Source organism: Coenobita brevimanus, chromosome 50 (assembly GCF_032717465.1).
Source record: "Coenobita brevimanus isolate Jiangsu-jjx chromosome 50, ASM3271746v2, whole genome shotgun sequence".
NCBI lineage: Eukaryota > Metazoa > Arthropoda > Malacostraca > Decapoda > Coenobitidae > Coenobita > Coenobita brevimanus.
The window spans coordinates 19,451,733-19,477,729 of record NC_137003.1 but is presented as its reverse complement, the minus strand read 5'-3'; the positions used below and the strand labels follow the sequence as shown (position 1 = coordinate 19,477,729).

At 41.6% G+C, this 25,997-nt stretch overlaps 1 protein-coding gene across 1 annotated transcript in view; it reads right to left on the bottom strand.

The window, feature by feature from the left end:
• The window catches only part of LOC145399696 (uncharacterized), a 69,130-nt gene extending 43,524 nt beyond the window's left edge, over positions 1–25,606 (bottom strand). The window contains exons 1-4 of the mRNA XM_080272243.1: positions 25,533–25,606; positions 11,363–11,487; positions 8,707–8,961; positions 7,179–7,286 (exon numbers count right to left, since the gene is read on the bottom strand). Of these exons, the coding sequence (XP_080128369.1) occupies positions 7,179–7,286; positions 8,707–8,961; positions 11,363–11,487; positions 25,533–25,606 (562 nt within the window). The remainder of the gene's footprint in view (positions 1–7,178; positions 7,287–8,706; positions 8,962–11,362; positions 11,488–25,532) is intronic.
• Positions 25,607–25,997: the final 391 nt, after the last annotated feature.

Sequence of the window (25,997 nt, the reverse complement as noted above, 5' to 3'; positions counted from 1 at the left end):
ACAGCTATGACTTTTTTGTTTCAGATTTAGGGAACTGTACATGTGAGGGGCAGTTCTACCTGAAGGTCTCCACCTGGAAGTTTCCTACTCGCTTTGAGAACCTCGAGTGCCGAGTGTATGTAATACCCAAACTGCAGTACTGGATTGATCAGAGAAAGAGGGGAAGATTCCAGTTTCTCTACAGGGCTTGGAGAAGTTGAACTATGGGGCTCTGGCATGTTAGGAGAGGTAGATAGGTTTCGCTCAGTCTCTCCGAACAGAACACAGTGGAGTGGCTTGTGTTACTTTCAGCTAAGCACAAAGTGTCTCCTTGTAGCAGGGTATTCTCCTTGTGAATAATATACCTGGTGAGTGACATACGTCGTCAGTTGCACATCATGAGTAGCATGAGAAAATTTGCTCGTGGTAAAGGGTTTTTTTTTTCTACAGACAGGATAGCTGCCGACTGTTCTCGAGCATGGAGCTTATGTTATATCCCACAGTTGCAGTATAGGACAGGTTGGCTGGTGACTATGGAGGCGTGTAGATTGGTTTCCCCTCACGAGCAAGAAGCGTGTGGAACATCCCACAGTAGCAGTATTGAGGGTGACTAGTCAAGTAGGTGAATTTACGTACAGAGTTTGTTAAGTATGGGTACTAGGTATTTCCGAGGAGTTCATGTCCAGTTGCCCGAACTATTGGTCTTCCCTAACCGTGGGCGGATGTAGTGCCCAGAATTGATAATGAATTGTATTTTGTTTTTTTTATGACCAAAAGTTCGGTTAAGTGGGAGAGTGTGGCCAAGGTATAGCTGTTTCCATGCGAATGTGACCAGCACATAGATTAAGTTACCTAGTTGCTAAGTCATTTTTTTTCCTACTGTAATTTATTAGTATTCTCTTTATAATATAAAAACTCGAGTGACAAGGAACATGTGCCTATGGTCATGTAATCTAGCATCATATATGCATGCGCCAAGTGGTGTGAAGCACGATGATTTTGATTGTATTTTCGATGCAAGTGCATAGAGAGAGATTGTTGTAGAGTAATTATTGTAACTAGAGAATGCCATTTTTTTCGGGTAATCGATTGTAAGGGGAAAGGATTCACACTGAGTTTATCACGAGCTTATAGTAATGAAAATTTTAAATTGCTTAAGCTGTCATCACCCCCTTCCCCCTTTCCATCACGTAGAGTTGACGTGTTTCACTCACCGGCCGTGAATGTGGCAGATGGTCGGTACTGTCGTCATCCTCCCCCCCCCCCCCGTTCAAGGAGTTTTGAAGTGTTTGATCAAGCGAGGTGACGCCATTGTCCTAGTCCAGAGTTCCCACTCACCTCCCTGGTATTCTGTGAGCTGAACCGTGAGGTGTTTCCTATATATTTGTGTACTGTACTTTATAATACTATTATTTAATGTGTAACTGCAATACGAGAATGCTAGCTACAGAATTCTGTCTGAGCCTCAGATAAATGTATGATTTTTGTGGGCCAAATATCCGGTTCGTTGGAGCTGTGAAATATTTATTAATATGAGTTGGGATGACTTTTGCAATTCAGTACTTTTTAGGGCTGTGTTAGTTGTGAGTTAATATTCACATAGTTACTTTGTGAGGCACAATGATATCGATGCAATGATGATTTTCATGGTTAGACTTAGAGTTCTTCATGCTTATTTGTTATAGTACTTTTTTTTCCATGTTACCCCTACAGTAAGTATTATTTTAAGCAGACCTATGTGTCTGTAGTGTCATGTGTTATTCTGTTATTACTTGAGATGCTGAGTGTTGTAACTAATGTTTCTTTATTATGAGACTTTCTTGATCATGTGAAGGACTTACTTGCATTAGGGAGAAAATTTATTCATTTTACATATTAATTTCTACCGGGTCCAAGTGTGGAGGTAGAAGTCCCAGTGAGTGAGTCAAACTCGAAGTGTGGAGGTCAGTCCCAGTGAGTGAGTCAAGGTCAAGGTCCCAGTGTGGAAGTCAAGGTCAAGAATATGAGAAGATTGGACCAGTGAACTATGAGCTCTGAGGGACGGTTATGGAGAGCCACCGTGGACAGAACCTGGGACGAAGGAGCTAAGTTTTGTGACATTTGACATTAGTACCATATATACATTTTTTTCCTTGAACAACGTGCCAAATGATTCAAGTATAATCTGTAGGGTAGTTGATGGGAAGATTTCTACTCATTTGTTTGGTCTCGTTAATACACATTTCCTCCCACTCGAACTTTCTTGTTTGTATAACCCTTGAGCACTGGTGGTATAGAGCTTACCTAGTAGCTTGTTAGTGTGTAAACCAGGAGCATTTTGGGAAACTGCGATGGTCGGGCTTGGGTTGGCCGAGTTGGAGACTGACCCTGTCATTTTGGCATACTACCACTCTTAACTTGGCCATTTGAAAAGTAACAAACACAACCGACGAGGCTGCTACTGGGAGAGAGCCTCCGTCAATCTGAGTTCCCGACCGCTCCAGCACACAGTGGTCATCACCAGTAACTTGATTTTTGCCCCTTTTGACCACGCAAAAGTCTGGATTGCAAAGGTGACAGTACACTAGAAGAAGGTACATAGATAAGAAAAACAGATGCTAACGAGGCCAGGGAACTGACTAGGGACCGTGCTGGCTGAATGAATTTTGTGAGGAGAGGTGTATGACAAGGTCTGGCACCCCATTTCGACTTGACAGTCAATGGATTGACTGTCAGATATATAGGTGAGTGTCAATCTAAATGCTGATTTGTTTTTTTTACCTATCAGGTGGTGTCTGGATTCCAGGGGATTCAATGATGAGCAAATGGGAATGAGGGTCATTCAACTGGGCAAACTTTGGCTATTATCTCATTGTCACACGTTTTTGGCCACTACCTCACCCTACCTTGGGGTGGAAAAGGTCTGGATGATGATAATTATGATGATGAAGATGATGACGACCTTATTCGCCTCCTGCAGCAAAGAAGTTTATTACTGTTTATTTAACCCGTTCCGATTTTAAAATGGTCGCATAATTAAGTAACATATCTGGAGGGAGGAAGAATACACTAAAAATAAAAGGAAAAAAGCCACCTAATTTTCTTCCATATTATAAGTGGATTTGGAGGTTTCATAATGCTTCCTTCTTAGCGATTTATTTTTCCGTAAATCACAATATTATTGTCATGAGGTGATCCTGAAACCTTCTAAATTTGGTAAAAGTAAAAGTATTGCTTTTGGCACAGCCAGAACTATTCTCAAGGGGCCGGAACTATGCTCATGGTGGCCGAGAGTTACTTCCTGCTTTGAGATACGGATAAGTCTTATCTGATTTTCATCAACTTTTGTGGAGGTGTTGCAGGGGTACCCATGAAAAAACATACCTTTTCTTAGGCCAATATTTTATATGTCAACGTCACAGGTATGGTCAAATTTAATCTTGCCTTGTAACACGGATGTGTGACCTCTTGTCCTTAAATTACATGACTTATTGTCCATCGATACTTCACTGAATTTTGTTAAAATCCGATTAAGATTAATGCTTTTGGCATTCCTGAGCTGTTCTTATGGGACCAAAACTATTTTCACGTTGGCAGTGAACATAGGTCCGGCATTGAGACAATGTAGAAATTCTAACTCTTTGTCACCATATTTTTTGAAGTGTTGCGGGCCAGCCCATGACAATGCGTACTGTCATTCTGATGAAGAGCTTAAAGATCAAGATCAGAAAACAATATCTAATTTGAGGTTGCGTTGAATCAGTAAATGTTGGTGTACTGTGCTCAGCCGTAGTATGTTTTGTCATAAGCTGTCTGTCAACCTATCCACCATTTTTTTTGTTTTTCATCGAAGTAAACCACTTTGCTTCAGCATTGCCTGAAATATTCTCACAGAGCCAAAGCTATTCTCACTGCAGCCGTGAGAATAGTTACGGCTGACATAAGGAGCAGTTTTTATCCGAATTTTACCCGAGACGTCCTGTCGACGTATGGGTACGTTGCAACATTTTGCATTTACCAGTCCCATCGATGTACTGGTACGTTTTGCAATTGCAAGGTCCCTAATTTGCACAATTTTCAATTTTCGCGTTTGATTTTTTGCACGTATACACGGGACACCTTCCTCTATTCCTCTACAAGATGCCAAGCAGGGACAATGCCTAGCACAGCATAACCTACCCCCCCCTGCATGCCATTGTCTCGGCAATTCACCTGTTACCAGTGACCTAGCCAATAAAGACATTCAGGGCCAGAGTGATTCCCCAATCGATGACAATGTGGAGGACAAAGTTTACATAGCATTAGAGGAAGAAACAGTCAGAAATGATGATCAGGTAATGTGGCAAAAGAAGGTCAGGAATGGTGATGAGTTAGTGAGTGAAACTATGCTTATAATGCCTATATTACTGTTTGAAAACCAATATACTCTCATACTACATATAAATTCGCACCAAATAAATAAATAAATACCATTTAGGAGTGGTGTGGAATAGTTATCCTCCCATAGATCTCGTTTTCTTTGCATCCAGCCTGACAGAAAACCCTGAAAGGTAGGGAGGTACTCCTACCTGTATCAAGTATTTTAAACCTCAGGTGAGCGATTTCTCTATGAATTTTCGATGTTTCTCACCAAAAGCGGAGGTTTGAGCAAAAAAAAAAAAAAAAAAATCCTAAAATGGTCGGGACTGGGGGGTGCTGGAGGTGCGAAAGTGGTCGGGACGTGACGGGTTAACCAGGTTTAGTCAGCTTTGCCCTTGCCCTGTAGCCCTGATCTTTGACCTTTAATGCTGAAACCTAGTAAGTCTCGTCATGAACGGTCCATGAGCACCTCCACCAATTAGATTAAATCGCAGAAAAACTGTTCATTATAGCATGGACAGACCTCTTCTCATGGGGCTGTAACTTTTCTCATGGCCGCAGTTCTCTGTTTTAGGTGGCTTTACGATATTGACTTCATGGCTGCAGTAAACAAAAGTAGTTATATGACGACTCTTTCTAACCACAGGAAACAAAATTAAGTTTTCATACATACGTGTTAAATATCTGTGGAAAGAAAGGCAGTTGCGATGTGAACTGTAGTCCGTGGTGAGGCGACCAGGTTGCAACCTGGATAGGCTCTTCTTCTGGATTGTTATTTTGCAGGTGTAGGTGCACTTTGCTCCTGTGTGTACTTATGTCACTTTTAAGGATAAAATTCACCACTGCAGGTACTAATGTTACGCATGAATAATGATGTGAAAGTCTCTTGGAGAGAAATTGCATGTGGATGCTGTGTTGCTATGACTGATTTTGAAAGAGAGAGAGAGAGTCATCAAGGGAGCCTCGATCAGGTGTGAACATGGGCAGTCACTCCAAGGGACATGCTACCACTTCCCCATAAAAGTTTATCCCTGATCAGAACTGAACTCTAGTTAAGAGAACTGGGAGATGCACCCAGCCTCCAGAGACCATGTCATAAATGAAAATTGTGAATATTTGGTAGATTTTGAATTATGATCGGAAATACAAGAACAATGGGAGATTTCATATGGCGGATTACGTCCGATAATTAATCCCCAACCGCCGGGGGTTCCGGGCCGTCACCCACTCCTTATGGGGGATTTCTGAGATTTTGGCAAAAATACCCTTACTTCAAACACTAATATCTGCCAAATTATAATATCTAGAGAAGCACATAAAAGCTTATAAGACTCATCAACTCTTCATCTTTCCAGTGAAGGTATCTCAAGGTCTCTAGGTGGTCACGTCGATGAGTAAGGATGAGTTGGAAACCTGTGGTTTTTCACTTTTAGTGGGGCGGATCTGACCTCACGCCACTGGCCATGGCCTTGGCCTCGGTGGCTAGCACTGGCAGCACTGACCGGAGTGGTGATTGTAACATTGCCCGTGCGGCCCGGGATAGAATGTTGTAAATTCCACTCGTTTCCAGGCTTCTCCTTAGTCACCGTCGTAAGGAGGAGTCATCACCCTGTCCATGTGTCTCTCTAAAAGTTTTTCTGCCCGTTTCATGGTGCCATTATGCCCCATAGGTGTATGGGAAAGGAAATATCTCTTCGTCTTTTGGTACTCATTACTTCCGTCAATTATAAAATTTTCCCTTTACCTCGATACTTATAATTGCACTTGACATCACAATTACTGGTAATTGCACTTTGACAAGTGAATGCTGTGGCTGCTTCACGCATTATCGTTGAGTATGAGGTAATTATTTGTACTATAATCTAGAATTCTAGACTGATTTGTACTAATCGGGGTTACAGTGAAAATCTTATAAATGGTATACAGAACTTACTTTAATTGTACCTCACATCACAAATACACTGATGCTCATATTCACCAATATTCCCCTGAGTGTCGAGTTAAATAATATATAGTTAAAGCCAACCAGGCAATTTTCTTTCTGGCCCGCTCACAAGTGGCTTTCTTTCAGGTAACAGGTAGGACACACTGATGCCCATATTCAGCACAATTTCTCTGGGTATCGAGTGAATTAATTTTCTTATAGCCAACCAGGTATTTTTCATTCTGGTCCGCTTACAAGTGGTTTTCTTCCAGGTAACAGGTATGATACACTGATGCTCATATTCAGCACAATTCTCCTGAGTATCAAGTGAAATAACAGTGTTACAGTCAACTGGAAATACAGGGAAATTCTTTCTGTTGGCCCTAATAGATCCACAGGACCGACCCAGCAAACATAAAATGCATGGGCCAGTATTTTTCCAATGCTGCCACCGACTTTTTATGTATTGGACCAAATGTGAACTCTGGCTCTCGATGTTGGTCAGACTTATATCAGTTATTCGTTTAAACCCCGGGATGTATCGGTAGAATACAGGATTCGTAATGGGCCAGTGATGGAAGCCTTTAATCGTGCCTTAATCGGGTGTTAGTAATCAGGCCAGTTTACACGTGTGTCTGGATATCTTGAAATTAACAGATCTTGAAACTGACTTTTTCTTTCTTTGAGGAAATAACATTGTAAACTTTTAGCCTTTAAATGCTTCTTCTTAAAAAAAATAAAAAAAATCAGGATTCGAACCTTTGTCCTCTGAACGCATACCGTACGGTCCACACATCTGACAACTGTTCTAGTGAGTGGAGTCTCTCTTACCCAAGTTACATACATCTATGAATACACATTATTTTACCATCTCAGTATCTCCTTATGTCCCGAATCGCTGCAAAGTGATGGAATGTCTGAAATAAAAATAGATTACCTGCATAGTGTTGCGCTCGAACCCGTGCCTCCAACACATCAAATATGTGCATGGTACCACTGAACCAGGGACGACCTCCATACCCAATAGAGCAACTCCGACCATTTTCTAGACCCAGTTGTATATTATTTGTGTCAATACCAATGCTTCTATAACAATATTATTATCAGTTATGATCTATGAAACTGAAAATTAGTTCAGTTCCACAAAAACGTTACCAAGAATAAGACTTTTGTTTTATAACAAGCCTATGAAAAACATCCGCCTTAATCGAAATTTCTATATTATATAAATATATTACAGTTATCCAACATATGAAAATGGTCTGTGCTGAATGATGTATAATCATATCCAGTTGTTGGCTGCTTGATTAGCTTGATCAGCTTGTGCCAACATTTTATTAGCCTGCAATTCTTGACCCAGTTTTCCAAAAAAGTTATATTTATATATTCGTCCAGTACATGTTTTACATCAATAGGCCCGTTTTATATATATATATATATATATATATATATATATATATATATATATATATATATATATATATATATATATATATATATATATATATATATATATATATATATATATATATATATATATATATATATATATATATATATATATATATATATATAAAACCATTACTGTCAGTGTATGGTTGCCATTTCAGCCTAGTGTCAGGGAAAAACTTTATATATATATATATATATATATATATATATATATATATATATATATATATATATATATATATATATATATATACATACATATATATATATATATATATATAGGCCCAACACAAGTTTTACATCAATTGGCCTCATTTAAAAAGAATGTTATGTTCAGGAATCAGTCCAATGTATGATTGCCGTTTCAGCCCAGTGTCGAAAAACAAGTTTTATTTATACGAGAGCTGTTCAAAAAGTATCCGACCTTTGGCCAGGAAAAATAGAATTATTCACCTGGCTGTCTAAAACTTCAATCCATTTCAAAGTGCTCTCCTTGAGCTTGCACACACTTCTCCCAGCAGTCCCGCCATTGTCGGAAGCATTTCTGTGACGAATTTTTGGGAATGGAGTACAGCTGGGTCTTTGCGTTCCACATAATGTTTTCTCGTGACTCAAATCGAGTCCCTTTCAGCGGCATTTTCAGCTTGGGGAACAGCCAAAAATCCAAGGAGCCATGTCGGGAAAGTAAAAAGCCTGACAAACGACAGGAGTGTTGTGTCTGGCCAATAAAGTTTGAATCAGATGTGAGGAATGAGCTGGTGCATTGTCATGATGCAGCTACCAAGCTCCCGCTGCCCACAGGTCAGGTCCCTTGCGCCGCTCATTCCTCGCATCTGATTCAAACTTTCCTTGCCAAACACATCACTCCTGTGGTGGAGAATCAACCCTTGAGGTGGTAGGCTGAGGTGTTGGAGAGCATTAAAAGATGAGACATCGGCAAGTACGTGGCGAGAGTTTTGGAGAGACGGCTCTTCTGTGTTTATTCTGGATATGACCACCAGGTCCACTGTCACCTTCCCGATGTTCTGGGTTATTAATCTCCTCCTCGCCGAATTCATCACTTTCATGGGCTGTTCCCTCTTCCTGAAGAAGTCTCAGAGCCTTCTCTGGTGGTGGAGAGTGGGTAGGGACTGGAGGGCGAGAGAGGTCCCGCTCCATGTGGTAGCTCTTCCTCTTCTCCGAGGATGTGCTCTCACTGAGTGTCCGTGAGGACACGGTGTCGTCCAAGGCACGTCCAATTGCACTATCACTTTGCCTCTTCCCCAGCACTAAGGGCAAAACTTTCACGGGGGTCAATGAAGCGATTGGCCCTTCATGCGGTGCAAGGGAATTGGATGATGACGAGGAAGAAGACATGGCTCCTCACGCTACCACTGCCGTGTACAGACTGAACTGTGCAACCGCGGGGTACCTGGGAGTCCTACCTACCCAGTGGGTATCATAGGAAATGGTCGCAAGTTCAAAGGGTGGCAGGAAGGTGTGTGCAGTATATCAAGTCAGCCGGTGGCACTCCGCACCTTGAATCGTGATGGCTATATACGTCAGCCAGTGGTTAGGGGTTAAAACACACCTGATAGCAAACTCTCACCCCATTTCTGTCTAACTCTCTAATGCAAAAGTTGACCGAAACTCCCAGTCCTTCATATATGCAGCAAGTCATCTCTGTCTGTCTGTCTGTCTCTCTCTCTCTCTCTCTGCATTTCCTTCAAGTTATGACTTCCAGTACTGTATATGCAAAGTGTCCCTGCATCTCGAAACGAACGAAACATAAATTTGACTCTTTTGTACTTTTTTTTTTTTGTGAGGGAACAAATATAGTTGGCTTCTAGCCTTTGGTTCCTTCTTCCTTGCTAAAAGAAATTTCCCCCCCGCCCGTTTTACCTACCTGTTGCTTGGATCTAATCATACAAGGCTATACTCATATGAATGGGCACCCGTGTGGATAGGAAGCTGTGCGATATAAAAGTAACAGCGAAGCAACTAGAGACATATGAGACCATTTACTAACCGGGGTGAGGTGAAGGTCTGTAATATTCATGAATACTGGACGTAAGTGGGAAGAAGTTGTTTAAGCTGCTAAATTTACAGGGGAAGAAGTAGCTTAACCAGGTAAATTTAAAAGGGAAAAAGTTGCTTGCCATAATGAATTTCCAAATGAAGGCTGCTAGTAAATGGAGTATAAGTAAACTGAGAAGCATGGTTGATGTAAAAAAAATATATAATAAATTAAAATAAACAAAGGGGACGGAAAGAAAGTGGATGAAATTTTGGTCAACGGTGCATGATGATACAAGGTATGAGAAGAATGGATTGTAGGGAAAGGTATACAGTAGTGGTTCACAAGGTTAAGGTATTTAAAAACAGATAAAATTAATTGGTTAAAAAGCATACAGGGAAAGAATGTAAAAAGAGTGTGAGAAATAAAGGGCGAAAATGATATACAACAATTACCTTTTAAACACAGAGAACAGCTAACCTTTAATCTAGAACGAGGTCATTCAAGATCATCATCATGGAGTTAGTCGAGTGTGGTGCGGATGTGGGTGGGGCGGTGGAGTGGGAGGCCGGTGAAGACGAGGAGCCTCGTCGACCACACCAGGAGGAGGCTCTCGAGAGACCACTCTGTGAAAGAGGCGAGGAAGGCTGAGTCGCCACTCACCACCACCACCGTCACGCACCATGACACCTGCCGCAGCTGCTGGCGCCACCAGGGTGCAGGCTAGATGAGAGTAACCCTCTCGCCTCAGCAGTAATGTGAGAGTGACATACCCGCCTCAGCATTAACATAAGAGTGATCTGCCAACCTCAGCAGCAAAATAAGAGTGACCTACCCGCCTCAGCTGTAGTATAAGAATGATCTACCAGCGTCAGCAGTAATATAAGAGAGATCTACCCGCATCAGCAGTAATATAAGAGTTATCTACCAGCCACAACAGTAACATAGGAGTAATCTACCATCCTCAGCAGTAATGTGAGAGTGACATAACCGCCTCAGCATTAATATAAGAGTGATCTGCCAACCTCAGCAGCAAAATAAGGGTGACCTACCCGCCTCAGCAGTAGTATAAGAATGATCTACCACCGTCAGCAGTAATATAAGAGTGATCTACCAGCCACAACAGTAATATAGGAGTGATCTACCAGCCTCAGCAGTAATATAAGAATGATCTACCCGCATCAGCAGTATTATAGGAGTGATCTACCAGCCTCAGCAGTAATATAGGAGTGACCTACCTGCCTCAGCAGTAATATAGGAGTGATCTACCCGCCTCAGCAGTAATACAGTAGTGATCTACCAGCCTCAGCAGCAGTAATATGAGAGTAATCTACCCGCCTCAGCGGTAATATAAGAGTGACCTACCAGCCTCAGCAGCAATGTAAGAGTGAACTACCCGCCTCAGCAGCAATATAAGAGTGATCTACCAGCCTCAGCAGTAATATAGGAGTAATCTACCATCATCAGCAGTAATAAAGAAGTGATCTACCCGCCTCAGCAGTAATATAAGAGTGATCTACCAGCCTCAGCAGAAATATAGGAGTGACCTACCTGCCTCAGCAGTAATATAGGAGTGATACCTGCCTCAGCAGTAATAAAGAAGTGATCTACCAGCCTCAGCAGAAATATAGGAGTGACCTACCTGCCTCAGCAGTAATGTGACAGCGACCTACTTGCCTCAGCGGTAATGTGAAAGTGACCTACCCTGCGATCCTGACTGCCCACCTGTGAGAGCTGTGCCTGCGTCACGTTAACGTTCTGGCCGTCCACAGCCACCTCAAACACCCACCCCACGGCGCTACAACACCACTCACACCTTCAAACTGTTCAGATAGTTTGACTGGAATCTGGCGGGAAAAGAAATGTTGACAAAATTTCAACTTTCATATGTCATTCGCATCTTTCCTACGTTTGGGGAGCTAGTACTGAAATGTGTAAGTAATTATTCTTACCGGGGTGTTTCTCGTGGTGACAAGGATAGCGAAGGATTCTTCTTCAGAAGCCGTTTGTAAAACTGTGTTGAGAGCTTTTACTGTGTGGGTCGACTCTCCTGTGCCCACTGAAGTAGTCAAAATTCTAAAATAGAGACTTAACATTTCAACCTACTGTATCAATGAATTACATTAAAACTGAAAGGGAGGATATACATTTCAACATATTGTATTTCCAAACAACGTTAACAAAGAGATATAATTTACACTTCAACTTATTGCATCACTGAAGTACGTGAAAGAGAAGGAGGATTTACACTTCAGCCTGTTGTATCACTGAATTAATATTATATCAACCGACTGAGTTTCATAATACATCGATAAATTTTACAGCATTCTCAAGTGTTCCCCTCTCTTTCTTGGTGTGTATGGAATTTTAGGTCTATATAGCTTGGCAGGGCATAACTAAGATAAGCTACTGTGTTTCAAGGCGACTTATTTATCATTCCATTTCCTTGGGCATGACTGTGACTCAGTATTACCCGGGAGTTTAGTTTAAGTTTGTTCATAAGGGCACTTACAATGTACTATATTTATGCGGATTTATAATGTACATAATAGTATTACACAGTAGTATACATAAAGAGATTCAGTGTGTATATCTATCTATCTATCTATATACCTAGGCTGCTTCCCCCAAGGAAAGGGAGGTAGCCGAGACAGGATGACTCACTCTCCATTTACTCATCCATTCAAACACATTCATTCGCATCTTAGCCCCAAAGGGGAGAACGGACAGATCCTCACCGCACCACACCGCACAAGGGTCAACTGCGCAATGCAATCAGTGACATCCGCAGCAGGGCCCGACAGCAGAACTGGTTTACCCCTGCCACATCATAACAGACCCATCCCCTTACCCGCACCTGACCTGACTAGCTGATCAGACCAAATGCGGGAGAATATCCCCTCAGGGCTGCGTCTTCACTTATTCATTCACAATTTCTCTCCATTTATTTTTGTCACGCACAGCCACTCTTCCTTGCTCAACAGACATCCCTCTCGCATCCAGCGCTCTTTTCACACTGTCCATCCATCCTATTCGTGGTCTTCCTCTCAGCCTTACACCTCTCACATCAGATCTAGTGATCTTTTTCACCAATCGCTCATTATCCATTCTCTCCATATGCCCAAACCATTGCAACACCGTCTGCTCAACTCTACCAGCCATCTCCCGAACAACTCCAGTTCTCCTTCGCATTTCATCATTTCGCACCCGATCCATACGCGTCACTCCACACATACTCCTCAGACATCTCATCTCCATTACATTCAAACTTTTCCGCTCTGCTACACCCATATTCCATGTTTCAGCCCCATATAATGCAGTCGGTACCACAACACCCTCATACAGCCTTCTCTTTACATCCATTCTAAGCGAACGACATTTAAACACTTTTTTCATTCCTCCCAACACCTTTCCTACTTCATTTATTCTACACTTCACTTCTGCATCTATTCTTCCATCCACAGCAACATGTGACCCTAGATATTTAAAACAATCTACCTCCTCAAGCAACTCACCATTCAAAACTATATTCATCCCCCTACCATCTATCAACCTCGTACACTTCATCACTTTACTCTTATTCTCATTTACTTTCAATTTCCTCCTTTCACACACCCTTCCAAACTCCTCTGCCAACTGTCTCAATCTCTCCTCTGAATCAGCCACCAGTGCAGTATCATCTGCAAACAGCAGCTGCTTCAGATTCCACTCTCCTCCCTGCGTGTCGTAAAAGGCGACTAAAAGGGGCAGGGTGAGGGGACTAGGGACCCCCTCCTCTGTTTTGTAGTTCCTAAAAAGAGACAGGCCAGTGTGTATATAGAGGATTTATACTATACATCAGAGAATATATAATGTTCACTGGGGTATTTATAATGTACATAAGGGGATTTTAATGTAAACAAGGGTTTTATGATGTACATAAGTGGATTTATAATATACATAAGGAGATTTATAATGTATATAAGGGGATTCAAAATGTACAGAAGTTGATTTGTAATATACATAAGGAGATTTATAATGCATAGACATAACAAGATATATTTTGGGAGGAACTACCATCTTCCTCCGACTACTTAGCCTGCTACAATTCAAGGACACTATTTAGTACACATAATCGTTGCTCCATGATTTACTTTTTCTGTTGCAGCGAGGAAGAGGTGAGGAGAGGTGAGACACTTCAACAAGATGACCACCACCATCTCTGCTGGATAGTGGATGAATATCAAAGTGAATTACTGGTATAGCAGTAGTAGTAGTAGTAGTAGTGATGGTGGTGGTGGTAGTGGTGGTGGTAGCAGTGGTAGTGGTAGTGGTGGTGGTAGCAGTGGTAGTGGTAGTGGTAGTAGCAGTGGTAGTAGCAGTAGTAGTAGGAGCAGTAGTTGTAGTAGTATTTGTTGTACTTGTTGTTGTTGCTGCTGTGATTGTTCTTGCTCCTGTTCTTGTAGCCCCAGGTTCATATGAATGTGAACCTAGTTGACTGCTGGCTGGTTGCCCCTCTCCTGCAGCACAACATCCTCTTTTAGCGGCGGGAGGCTGGGGGTGGAGGACAGTGAGGGAGTTGAGGGACATTTATAGAACCGGACAGCTCCACTGGTCAGTTATACCAGTGCCACCACATGCGTCCCTCTCCAGCACTACAGATATCACAGAGGCCGAATTACACTTATCTTCCCCCATACCGTAGATACACACCCAATCGCATGAGAGGTGAAAAATAGGCGGTAATATCGGTAAATTCACGGACATCAACCACCCGTGGCCTTTTCCATACTTGCATGTGTCAGCTGTGGTTGTGGCTGTGGTTCTAACTTCACCACCTTTTGTGTGTGTGTGTGTGTGTGTGTGTGTGTGTGTGTGTGTGTGTGTGTGTGTGAGGGAACTGGGCCACTCCCTCCTTCACCTTGAACACTAAGTGATAGTTGAGTGAAGTTCGATCAGCCTTATTCATGAGGTGCAAATGAATCTTCTTGGTTACAAGTTGAAACAATCCTCTAATCTGACTACACTTGGCCATTAACCAGACTATAAGAAGTTGGCGATCTCTGTCAGATTAAACACACTGTACCTTCCTAGTTAAACTCATTTCACATAGATCGTTTTTATCACTTTGTCTCAAGTATTCCTTGTTTCACTTTTCGTTCATAGTCCATCCATAGTCATAATCATTCTTTTCATTATTCAGATGTCTTCTGTAGACGCCGAGAATATCAATACTTTTGGAGATGGGAATATTAGTAGCACTGAAGGTAATGTACGAATCTGGCAATATCTGTCTGTTAGTAAATTGTATATAATTAGTTTTAGTAGCATTAAATGAGACAAGGTTGTTTTGTCCCCATTCACTGATTGTAGATAGGTCTTGATTTATGGAGATGGCTGTACTAAGTTGAGAGGTAGAGATATTAGACTTTGTAAATGAGTGTCTAAGTGTTAATGAACTATGTAATGTTGAGTCATCTGCATATGAGTGGATGGGATTGTGGGTGACAAATAAGAGATCATTAATATGAACCAGAAATAGGGTTGGTGCCAGAATTGATCCCTGAGGCACGCCGGCATTAATTGAGTGGAAATTGGAATATACATCATCTACTTTTACTCTTATTTACAGATGTACAAGAGTAAATTTCGTTTGTAGGAATTATTCAACCTGCATATTAAGGGACAGTAATCAGATGTGGCATTAACAAAGATTATAATTAACAGTCATTTTTGGCGTCTATTTTTGCTAGATCCGATGTGGTGCGAGTACATTTCTTTATATACTTATTAACCCTGACGGTTTTTAGTCATGGAGAGATGATATCTAGTGACGGTGTTATGCACAGTCCCCATCGACCTTCTCACAACCTGATGTCTCTCCGTAAACTAGATAAAATCGTTTGAAGATAGCAAGATAATATACAACATCGGATTGAAAGGGTTAATTTTCAGCCCCTCTACCTTTTACCCTGGAAACATAAGTGGTGCCGTAAATATAATTAAAGAATCATTAAGTACCAGCGTTAGGAACATTAAAGCATATTTCATCAATTTTGCTGCATAATTATCCTTGATCTCAGCAAGACGAGAATAGGATAAGGCATATTGTATAACCAACTGTGGCCGTAGGCTCTTCCACTTGTTTCATGATGGTCAGAAATCCTTCCACCCACCTTTACATGTTACCACTTTGGCTTTAATGCTGAAGTATGATGGGTTGTCTGGAAAAGTAGCCATCTCTCTGTCTCCGTCTGTCTGTCTACGAAATGCCAATCCTTAATCTATTTTTACCAAAGGCAGCAATGAACCAGCGACCTAAAGATCGACTGCTCACTCCTCTACGTGCTTTTCTACCACCGTCCTCAGTAAATCTATGTTGGACGATATATATATATTTTTTTGCATCTTTAGTAAAATTAAATGAAAAGGTTATGGAGAATTAGGCAAACTAGTAAAATGAAAGAAAACGGTGATGAAGAAGAACACAAGTTAGTAAAATGAAATGATATGGAGGCAAGATACTATAATGGAAGGAAATGCTCACAAAAATGGCAGAAAGCAGGCGAAGGAGATGATGTAAATTTTTCTGTAAATCTGTACTACAGTCATTGCTAAATAAGACATGGTGACAGGTAACTAAAAAATGAGTATGAAGTATGTTAACAATTTCTTGTAATTAAATTCTGAAATAAAGATATACTGACGTTTTATCCATGTGTGAATTTACGCCATGAATAAAAGGATGTTGCCATTATACTATTTTTACGACTACTACTAGAAGGCTTATCTTAGCCCCATGGAACAGGACAGAAGTCCACCTGAATTAGTGCAACCAGAGGGTGAGGCAGAAGGTGACCTTGTGGCACCAGTAGTTTGGGTCAATAATGCTTTGTTACCACACAAGGGTCAAGCACGGGATGAGAGTGACCAACGTGTTCCGCTTAATTCTATTCTCAGACGGATGAGTTGGACACATTTGTTTCGGTCACAGAGGGACAAATTGAGAGAATTGATATTGGATAATCATGCACTGTTCATTCTTGGCCCGAAGGAAATTTGCACCCTTAAAGCAACTGACGCCCACATTGATGCCATGAACTCTGAACCCGTGTGTATACCCTTGTATCGGCATCCTCAAGGAAGGAAGATAATTTCTGAGATGATCGATGAGATGATTGCTAAGGATGTGATTGAGGAATCGACCGCTGCATATTCAGCCCCCATAATCTTGGTCAGCAAGCCAGACGGCGGTAAAAGGATGTGTATTGATTATCGAGCTCCTAATTAAAAGGTCAAGATAGATATCCAACCCCTACCCTGATTAGACGAATTGGTAGAGGAAAGTGCTAGGAAAAAGTTTTACTGCACCCTTGATATGAAAGACGCCTACCTTCAAGTTTGGTTGGATGAGAGCTCTGAAGACTTGAGAGCTTATTCTAATGGAGTTAATTTGTTCAGATACAAGCGCTTACCTTTTGGATTGTTTGTGAATCCAGCAATTTTCACGAGGAAAATGCAAAGAGTGTTAGCCCCTTTAGTTAGAGAAGGTTGGTGACGCAACTACCTAGACGATATTGTGATTTGGGCAGACTCTTTCGATCAGATGCTAGACCGACCGAAGATTACCTTTGGAAGATTAACAGAGATTGGAATGAAGCTGAATGTTAGTAAATGCTCTTTCATAAAACGAGAAATTAAATTCTTAGGACATGTAGTATTAGAGAAAGGAGTACGCCCTAACGGTAATAATGTTGAAGCTATTGAACAGATGTCATGACCAACGAAGGCTAAGGAAGTGAGACGCTTTGTGGGCATGTGTAACTTTTATCGAAAACACATTCCTGACTTTGCTGCCATTGCCAGTCCTCTCACTAATCTGCTTAGGAAGGATGCAAAATTTGAATGGTCAGAGGAGTGTGAGAATGCATTCATAGTTCTTAAACGAAAGTTAGTGTCAGCTACAGTACTAGTAATGGTAGATTTAACTAAACCGTTAGAGTTACACACAGATGCTAGCGACTAGCACACTGGTAGAGCTCTTATGCAGTTTGAGGGCGAGAAAGCTCTGTGACCTATTGGATACTTATCAAAGAAGCATACCCTGACAGAAAAAAGATACTCAGTAACGGACAAGGAAGCCATGGCAGTAGTGAGTGCATGTAGATTTTTTAGCCACTATTAATGGTGCAAACCCTTTTCCATCGTTACAGACCATAGACCATTAACCATCATCTTTAAGAAAAAGACTAAATGCCCACATATGTCGCATTATTTGCTGGAGATGAGAGACTACAAATTTGTGATAAAGCATAATAAAGGAGTGAATCATGTCCCAGATGCTTTGAGTAGGCCAGTAGGAGCAATCGACGAGGCCAGATATAAACCAGTCTCATGCAGAATTTCGGTGGCTGGGCCTTACAGTGGTCAAGGTCCGGGAAGCCCAAAGAGCAGACCCAAGGTGGAGGCAGGTAATTTAGTATTTAGAAGGAAGTCAGTTACCCAGGAAGTTGTCTGGTAATCGTTCCACTTACGCTTTAAAAATGAACGAGGAGATTCTGTATGAGCGAAGAGAAGAAATGGGAAAGACGAGATTGTGCCTGGTAGTACGCAGGTCTTTGGTTGCTATTGCCTGTTCAATTGCTCATAACCCTTCACACCTAGGAGAACGTAAGACGGTAGCCAAGGCAAGACAGTTTTTCTATTCGCCATCTCCACTGCCCAATGTGTGACATTTTGTTAAATCATGCAAGTCATGTCAGCAGTTAGAGGGTCACGAGAAGATCATACACCATTTTATGGAATTGCCACCAGTAGATGATAATGGTCAGAGAGTTGCGATGGATCTCATAGATTTGCATAATAGGAGGAGTGATCATAGGTTTTGTTTTACAGTGATAAACCATTTTTTAGGTATCTACGTATCTATTCCCTTTGTACAAAATCCACCAAAGCCATAGCTGAAGAATTTAAGAAGAACATCTGTAGGTATGGCAAGCTGCAGGTAATTATCATGGACAACGAAGGAGAATTCACCAGTGCAGAGTTTAGAGATTTTTGTAGGAGAGCCGGGATTAGGTAAGGATTCTCTCTACCCTACCATCCCCAAGGAAATTCAGTTTTTGAGAGAGCACATAGGACCTTAAAGACAGTACTGGCGATCTTGAGCCAAGAACACCCGAATACGTGGCCCATGCACCTGTGCGACACTGAGAAAGCATTGAACAAAGCAGTGCATACTTAACTAGGTACATCACCATTCTTTGCTTTTTATGGATGTCATCCAAATCGTGAGGTAGGAGATTTGCAGTTGCCCACTGATGAAGACTGTTTAGAGAAAATAGATTTTAAACAGATACTCGAGGAGACTCAATGTCGGATGACGGCAGGATACCTTATCAGGGCAAATGGGGCACATAGGAGTGACTCTCTAGAAGCAGGTGAATTAGTTTGGATCTTTGTTGAAGAGTGCTTGCCTGGTATGGCATCAAAGCTAAATAGAAAATGGCAGGGTCCTTAAAAGATTGTCAAAGTTATTGATCAGGGTAGAGCCTATGAGTTAGAAAATGTGTTGATGGCACCATCTTGAGTAAGGCAGCTGAAAATGTCAAAAGATATGTTGAGAGAGATGCCTTATTGAGTATGGTGGATCACAAGTTTTTGACCAGTGAGGAAGAGGAGGAGATACTGCCTAGTGTAAGATCCCGAAGATCGCCTGAGAGGTTGCAGTACACGTAGATGATGGGTGTATGGTGTATATATTGTATATTCTCAATTTTTTTCTTCTTCTCTGAGCACTTCTTGTCCTTACCTTAACTGGCTGGGAACATGGAGTCAGGTATGCCTTTCCAGGTCTCTCTGGACTGTACCTGCATATTTATCTTCTCAGCCAGTACCTATGAGTTGTAATTTTGGGTCAATCAATAGGGTTGAGTAGTTGTTTAGGGTTTGTCAAGCTTTTGGAAGCTGCGTGTCTGTCAAATTGAGTGCACCACGGTGTATAGACTGTCGTTCTTGCCTTACCTCGATTCTTCTTTTTCATTAGGTTAGATTGTAAGGCTTAGTTAGGGAAAATGAGATCTCACAGCTATGACTTTTTTGTTTCAGATTTAGGGAACTGTACATGTGAGGGGCAGTTCTACCTGAAGGTCTCCACCTGGAAGTTTCCTACTCGCTTTGAGAACCTCGAGTGCCGAGTGTATGTAATACCCAAACTGCAGTACTGGATTGATCAGAGAAAGAGGGGAAGATTCCAGTTTCTCTACAGGGCTTGGAGAAGTTGAACTATGGGGCTCTGGTATGTTAGGAGAGGTATGTAGGTTTCGCTCAGTCTCTCCGAACAGAACACAGTGGAGTGGCTTGTGTTACTTTCAGCTAAGTACAAAGTGTCTCCTTGTAGCAGGGCATTCTCCTTGTGAGTAATATACCTGGTGAGTGACATACGTCGTCAGTTGCACATCATGAGTAGCATGAGAAAATTTGCTCGTGGTAAAGGGTTTTTTTTTTCTACAGACAGGATAGCTGCCGACTGTTCTCGAGCATGGAGCTTATGTAATATCCCACAGTTGCAGTATAGGACAGGTTGGCTGGTGACTATGGAGGCGTGTAGATTGGTTTCCCCTCACGAGCAAGAAGCGTGTGGAACATCCCACAGTAGCAGTATTGAGGGTGACTAGTCAAGTAGGTGAATTTACGTACAGAGTTTGTTAAGTATGGGTACTAGGTATTTCCGAGGAGTTCATGTCCAGTTGCCCGAACTTTTGGTCTTCCCTAACCGTGGGCGGATGTAGTGCCCAGAAGTGATAATGAATTGTATTTTGTTTATTTTATGACCAAAAGTTCGGTTAAGTGGGAGAGTGTGGCCGAGGTATAGCTGTTTCCATGCGAATGTGACCAGCACATAGATTAAGTTACCTAGTTGCTAAGTCATTTTTTTTCCTACTGTAATTTATTAGTATTCTCTTTAATATACAAAAACTCGAGTGAGAAGGAACATGTGCCTATGGTCATGTAATCTAGCATCATATATGCATGCGCCAAGTGGTGTGAAGCACGATGATTTTGACTGTATTTTCGATGCAAGTGCATAGAGAGAGATTGTTGTAGAGTAATTATTGTAACTAGAGAATGCCATTTTTTTCGGGTAATCGATTGTAAGGGGAAAGGATTCACACTGAGTCTATCACGAGCTTATAGTAATGAAAATTTTAAATTGCTTAAGCTGTCATCACCCCCTTCCCCTTTTCCATCACGTAGAGTTGGCGTGTTTCAGTCACTCACCGGCCGTGAATGTGGCAGATGGTCGGTACTGTCGTCATCCTCCCCCCCCCCCCCGTTCAAGGAATTTTGAAGTGTTTGATCACGCGAGGTGACGCCATTGTCCTAGTCCAGAGTTCCCACTCACCTCCCTGGTATTCTGTGAGCTGAACCGTGAGGTGTTTCCTATATATTTGTGTACTGTACTTTATAATACTATTATTTAATGTGTAACTGCAATACGAGGATGCTAGCTACAGAATTCTGTCTGAGCCTCAGATAAATGTGTGATTTTTGTGGGCCAAATATCCGGTACATTGGAGCTGTGAAATATTTATTAATATGAGTTGGGATGACTTTGCAATTCAGTACTTTTTAGGGCTGTGTTAGTTGTGAGTTAATATTCACGTAGTTACTTTGTTAGGCACAATGATATCGATGCAATGATGATTTTCATGGATAGTCTTAGAGTTCTTCATGCTTATTTGTTATAGTACTTTTTCTTCCATGTTACCCCTACAGTAAGTATTATTTTGAGCAGACCTATGTGTCTGTAGTGTCATGTGTTATTCTGTTATTACTTGAGATGCTGAGTGTTGTAACTAATGTTTCTTTATTATGAGACTTTCTTGATCATGTGAAGGACTTACTTGCATTAGGGAGAAAAGTTATTCATTGTACATATTAATTTCTAGCGGGTCCAAGTGTGGAGGTAGAAGTCCCAGTGAGTGAGTCAAACTCGAAGTGTGGAGGTCAGTCCCAGTGAGTGAGTCAAGGTCAAGGTCCCAGTGTGGAAGTCAAGGTCAAGAATATGAGAAGATTGGACCAGTGAACTATGAGCTCTGAGGGACGGTTATGGAAAGCCACCGTGGACAGAACCTGGGACGAAGGAGCTACGTTTTGTGGCATTTGACATTAGTACCATATATACATTTTTTTCCTTGAACAACGTGCCAAATGATTCAAGTATAATCTGTAGGCTAGTTGATGGGAAGATTTCTACTCATTTGTTTGGTCTATTTAATACACATTTTCTCCCACTCGAACATTATTGTTTGTATAACCCTTGAGCACTGGTGGTATAGAGCTTACCTAGTAGCTTGTTAGTGTGTAAACCAGGAGCATTTTGGGAAACTGCGATGGTCGGGCTTGGGTTGGCCGAGTTGGAGACTGACCCTGTCATTTTGGCATACTACCACTCTTAACTTGGCCATTTGAAAAGTAACAAACGCAACCGACGAGGCTGCTATTGGGAGAGAGTCTCCGTCAATCTGAGTTCCCGACCACTCCAGCACACAGTGGTCATCACCAGTAACTTGATTTTTGCCCCTTTTCACCACGCAAAAGTCTGGATTGCAGAGGTGACAGTACACTAGAAGAAGGTACATAGATAAGAAAAACAGATGCTAACGAGGCCAGGGAACTGACTAGGGACCGTGCTGGCTGAATGAATTTTGTGAGGAGAGGTGTATGACAAGGTCTGGCATCCCATTTCGACTTGACAGTCAATGGATTGACTGTCAGATATATAGGTGAGTGTCAGTCTATATGCTGATTTGTTTTTTTTACCTATCAGGTGGTGTCTGGATTCCAGGGGATTCAATGATGAGCAAATGGGAATGAGGGTCATTCAACTGGGCAAACTTTGGCTATTATCTCATTGTCACATGTTTTTGGCCACTACCTCACCCTACCTTGGGGTGGAAAAGGTCTGGATGATGATAATTATGATGATGAAGATGATGACGACCTTATTCGCCTCCTGCAGCAAAGAAGTTTATTATGGTTTATTTAACCCCTTCCGATTTTAAAATGGTCGCATAATTAAGTAACATATCTGGAGGGAGGAAGAATACACTAAAAATAAAAGGAAAAAAGCCACCTAATTTTCGTCCGTATTATAAGTGGATTTGGAGGTTTCGTAATGCTTCCTTCTTAGCGATTTATTTTTCCGTAAATCACAAGATTATTGTCATGAGGTGATCCTGAAACCTTCTAAAGTTGGTAAAAGTAAAAGTATTGCTTTTGGCACAGCCAGAACTATTCTCAAGGGGCCGGAACTATGCTCATGGTGGCCGAGAGTTACTTCCTGCTTTGAGATACGGATAAGTCTTATCTGATTTTCATCAACTTTTGTGGAGGTGTTGCAGGGGTACCCATGAAAAAACATACCTTTTCTTAGGCCAATATTTTATATGTCAACGTCACAGGTATGGTCAAATTTAATCTTGCCTTGTAACACGGATGTGTGACCTCTTGTCCTTAAATTACATGACTTATTGTCCATCGATACTTCACTGAATTTTGTTAAAATCCGATTAAGATTAATGCTTTTGGCATTCCTGAGCTGTTCTTATGGGGCCAAAACTATTTTCACGTTGGCAGTGAACATAGGTCCGGCATTGAGACAATGTAGAAATTCTAACTCTTTGTCACCATATTTTTTGAAGTGTTGCAGGCCAGCCCATGACAATACGTACTGTCATTCTGATGAAGAGCTTAAAGATCAAGATCAGAAAACAATATCTAATTTGAGGTTGCGTTGAATCAGTAAATGTTGGTGTACTGTGCTCAGCCGTAGTATGTTTTGTCATAAGCTGTCTGTCAACCTATCCACCATTTTTTTTGTTTTTCATCGAAGTAAACCACTTTGCTTCAGCATTGCCTGAAATATTCTCACAGAGCCAAAGCTATTCTCACTGCAGCCGTGAGAATAGTTACGGCTGACATAAGGAGCAGTTTTTATCCGAATTTTACCCGAGACGTCCTGTCGACGTATGGGTACATTGCAACATTTTGCATTTACCAGTCCCATCGATGTACTGGTACGTTTTGCAATTGCAAGGTCCCTAATTTGCACAATTTCAATTTTCGCGTGTGATTTTTTGCACGTATACACAGGACACCTTCCTCTATTCCTCTACAAGATGCCAAGCAGGGACAATGCCTAGCACAGCATAACCTACCCCCCCCTGCATGCCATTGTCTCGGCAATTCACCTGTTACCAGTGACCTAGCCAATAAAGACATTCAGGGCCAGAGTGATTCCCCAATCGATGACAATGTGGAGGACAAAGTTTACATAGCATTAGAGGAAGAAACAGTCAGAAATGATGATCAGGTAATGTGGCAAAAGAAGGTCAGGAATGGTGATGAGTTAGTGAGTGAAACTATGCTTATAATGCCTATATTACTGTTTGAAAACCAATATACTTTCATACTACATATAAATTCGTACCAAATAATTAAATACCATTTAGGAGTGGTGTGCAATAGTTATCCTCCCATAGATCTCGTTTTCTTTGCATCCAGCCTGATAGAAAACCCTGTAAGGTAGGAAGGTACTCCTACCTGTATCAAGTATTTTAAACCTCAGGTGAGCGATTTCTCTATGAATTTTCGATGTTACTCACCAAAACCGGAGGTTTAAGCAAAAAAAAAAAAAAAAAAAAATCCTAAAATGGTCGGGACTGGGGGGTGTTGGAGGTGCGAAAGTGGTCGGGACGTGACGGGTTAACCAGGTTTAGTCAGCTTTGCCCTTGCCCAGTAGCCCTGATCTTTGACCTTTAATGCTGAAACCTAGTAAGTCTCGTCATGAACGGTCCGTGAGCACCTCCACCAATTAGATTAAATCACAGAAAAACTGTTCATTATAGCATGGACAGACCTCTTCTCGTGGGGCTGTAACTTTTCTCATGGCCGCAGTTCTCTGTTTTAGGTGGCTTTACGATATTGACTTCATGGTTGCAGTAAACAAAAGTAGTTATATGACGACTGTTTCTAACCATAGGAAACAAAATTAAGCTTTCATACATACGTGTTAATTATCTGTGGAAAGAAAGGCAGTTGCAATGTGAACTGTAGTCCGTGGTGAGGCGACCAGGTTGCAACCTGGATAGGCTCTTCTTCTGGATTGTTGTTTTGCAGGTGTAGGTGCACTTTGCTCCTGTGTGTACTTATGTCACTTTTAAGGATAAAATTCACCACTGCAGGTACTAGTGTTACGCATGAATAATGATGTGAAAGTCTCTTGGAGAGAAATTGCATGTGGATGCTGTGTTGCTATGACTGCTTTTGAGAGAGAGAGAGAGAGAGAGAGAGAGAGAGAGTCATCAAGGGAGCCTCGATCAGGTGTGAACATGGGCAGTCACTCTAAGGGACATGCTACCACTTCCCCATAAAAGTTTATCCCTGATCAGAACTGAACTCTAGTTAAGAGAACTGGGAGATGCACCCAGCCTCCAGAGACCATGTCATAAATGAAAATTGTGAATATTTGGTAGATTTTGAATTATGATCGGAAATACAAGAACAATGGGAGATTTCATTTGGCGGATTAAGTCCGATAATTAATCCCCAACCGCCGGGGGTTCCGGGCCGTCACCCACTCCTTATGGGGGATTTCTGAGATTTTGGCAAAAATACCCTTAATTCAGACACTAATATCTGCCAAATTATAATATCTAGAGAAGCACATAAAAGCTTATAAGACTCACCAACTCTTCATCTTTCCAGTGAAGGTATCTCAAGGTCTCTAGATGGTCACGTCGATGAGTAAGGATGAGTTGGAAACATGTGGTTTTTCACTTTTGGTGGGGCGGATCTGACCTCACGCCACTGGCCATGGCCTTGGCCTCGGTGGCTAGCACTGGCAGCACTGACCGGAGTGGTGATTGTAACATTGCCCGTGCGGCCCTGGATAGAATGTTGTAAATTCCACTCGTTTCCAGGCTTCTCCTTAGTCACCGTCGTAAGGAGGAGTCATCACCCTGTCCATGTGTCTCTCTAAAAGTTTTTCTGCCCGTTTCATGGTGCCATTATGCCCCGTAGGTGTATGGGAAAGGAAATATCTCTTCGTCTTTTTGTACTCATTACTTCCGTCAATTATAAAATTTTCCCTTTACCTCGATACTTATAATTGAACTTGACATCACAATTACTGGTAATTGCACTTTGACAAGTGAATGCTGTGGCTGCTTCACGCATTATCGTTGAGTATGAGGTAATTATTTGTACTATAATCTAGAATTCTAGACTGATTTGTAATAATCGGGGTTACCGTGAAAATCTTAT